This window comes from Musca vetustissima, unplaced genomic scaffold (genome assembly GCF_032173495.1).
Source record: "Musca vetustissima isolate MV318-11 ecotype Yass unplaced genomic scaffold, APGP_CSIRO_Mvet_v1 utg1222, whole genome shotgun sequence".
NCBI lineage: Eukaryota > Metazoa > Arthropoda > Insecta > Diptera > Muscidae > Musca > Musca vetustissima.
This window is the reverse complement of record NW_026888198.1, coordinates 40814-43119: the sequence shown is the minus strand read 5'-3', so window position 1 is coordinate 43119 and position 2306 is coordinate 40814. Positions and strand designations below refer to the sequence as shown.

General features: G+C 39.7%; 1 protein-coding gene across 1 annotated transcript; it reads right to left on the bottom strand.

Annotated features, from left to right (window-relative positions):
• Positions 1-438: 438 nt before the first annotated feature.
• Positions 439-1446, bottom strand: LOC133336003 (uncharacterized). The gene has a single exon (XM_061544294.1). It carries the CDS (start codon positions 1444-1446, stop codon positions 439-441), a length of 1008 nt encoding a protein of 335 aa, XP_061400278.1.
• Positions 1447-2306: the final 860 nt, after the last annotated feature.

The window sequence follows — 2306 nt, the reverse complement described above, 5'->3', positions numbered from 1 at the left end:
ATAGTAATGTTTTATTGTTTCAATATTCTGGTATACCAACCAGGATATCGGGACAATATTATTTACATTGCCCATCGGCAGAACGATCGACAGAGGCAGAGAAAAAGAATAAGTAAATAAATGTATGTACGTATGTACATACATTCCTCTGTTTGATCGTTCGACTGTTGTTGCGTGTAAACAACAACAATAAGTGTTATTCTCTTTGTGCGGCGAATTCACGTACATCACACAAAGAGGAATAACAAAAAGGGCATTAGGGCGGCTCTCGTTTGGTGCAAACATATTATTAAATAGCATTACAAACAATCGTGAAAATAAATTAATATAATTTACACTAATTTAAGTATTTTTTAAATAAAAAATGTTACACAATTTTATGAATAAAATTAAATGACCCTTGAGCCAGAAAATATTAAATAAATTTAATAAGAATAATTAAAGGGATTTAACATGCCGGGCCCCATTGAAACCTCCGGTTTCAATCAAATTTTCATCTTGGGGTAAAACAGCTAATTTTGCGATTGGACGTCGAAATGTTGAATGTGGTGTTTTTACTTCGGCCACTCGAACAAAGCCATCTACCCCAGGGACAATGTGTGTGACACGACCAAGAACCCATTTCATCGGAGCGACATTGTCTTCATGAACAATCACCAAATCATTGACCTTCAAATTTTGTTGCGGGTTTTTCCAACGATAGCGATTTTGAAGTTGAGCAAGATATTCGATGTGCCACCTGCGCCAAAAATGAGACTTTATTGCTGATATTCTCTGCCAGTGTTGCAAATGAGATATCTCCGAGTCAAAGTTTGTCTTCTCTGGAACACTTTGCAGAGGGCAACCTATTAATAAATGCCCAGGAGTAAGAGCTTCCAAATCGTTGGGATCCGTTGATAACGAGCCAATGGGACGTGAATTTAAAATTGCCTCAATTTCCACCAGGGCTGTTGATAACTCTTCAAAAGTCAGTCGAGCATTATGTAGCGTTCGGAACAAGTGACCTTTTGCTGATTTTACGGCCGCTTCCCATAATCCGCCAAAATGAGGGGCCCTGGGAGGAATGAAGGAAAATTCAATAAATTTTGTTGAAGCGAAATCTGCAATGGCTGCCTTATTTGCCTCCTGATGAAAATGGTGGTAAAAATCATTTAATTTCCTCTCAGCGCCAATGAAATTGGTGGCGTTGTCGCAACAAATTTTGGTAGGAACACCTCTGCGACCAATGAAACGCTTTAATGCTGCTATAAAGGCTTCACTGGACAAGTCTGAGACCGCTTCAAGGTGGACAGCCTTTGTTGCAAAGCACACAACCACAGCTATATAGGATTTATATGGACCCTTTCCGCGGATCCTGAGGTATGTGGGTATAGGGCCAGCAAAATCGACTCCAACTACTTCAAATGGACGAGAGCCAGTTACTCGATCCTTGGGTAAGTTACCCATCACTTGGGTCCGCAATTTTGGTTTGTACCTCGAGCAATGTATGCAGTGATGAACCATTTGTCTTGCCAAAGACCGGCAATTAATTATCCAGAATTGTTGTTGTACCAAAGACACTAAGGCCCTAGGGCCAGCATGGTAATTTGTACGATGGATCTGAATTATCATATTTTTAACAAAGGGGTCAGTTTTTGGTAGGAGCAAGGGAAATTTGGCATCTGTAGTTAGATTTGAATTCAACAACCGACCACCTACACGGATTAACGGCACTCCAGCAACTTCTTCTATAAACGGAGCCAAAGATGACAGCTGACCAGAAACAGAACCATGTTTTGAGAGTTCCATAAATTCCTTTGTGAAATAGTGCTGTTGAATTAGCCATACAATTCTGTGAAGAGAATGTTTCAATTCATCTGGAGTTATTGTGACCTCTTTCGGAATTTTCCTTGAACGAAAACGAAAAATGTATGAGAAAATTCTGAGACATTTTAAATAGCTACTGAATTTATGGACAATATTTAACATATCGGGCAATCCTTAAATTTTTGCTGCCAAAGTGGTTCTGCGTTTCTCCAATTGCAATTCACACTCGCTTACATTTGGACCGGAACAATTTGGCCAATCGGGAATTGGACTCATTAGAAAGGAAGGACCTTGGAACCAAGCTGAATTCAACAAGTCGTCCACAGAGCAACCTCGAGATACTAAATCGGCTGGATTCTGGTCCGTTGGGACATAATTCCAAGAGACATCATTGCAAATTTCTTGTATTTCTGCTACTCGGTTTCCCACGAATGTTGACAAAGTTGATGAATGCGAATTTATCCAATGAAGGGTAATTTGAGAGTCCGACCAGAAATATA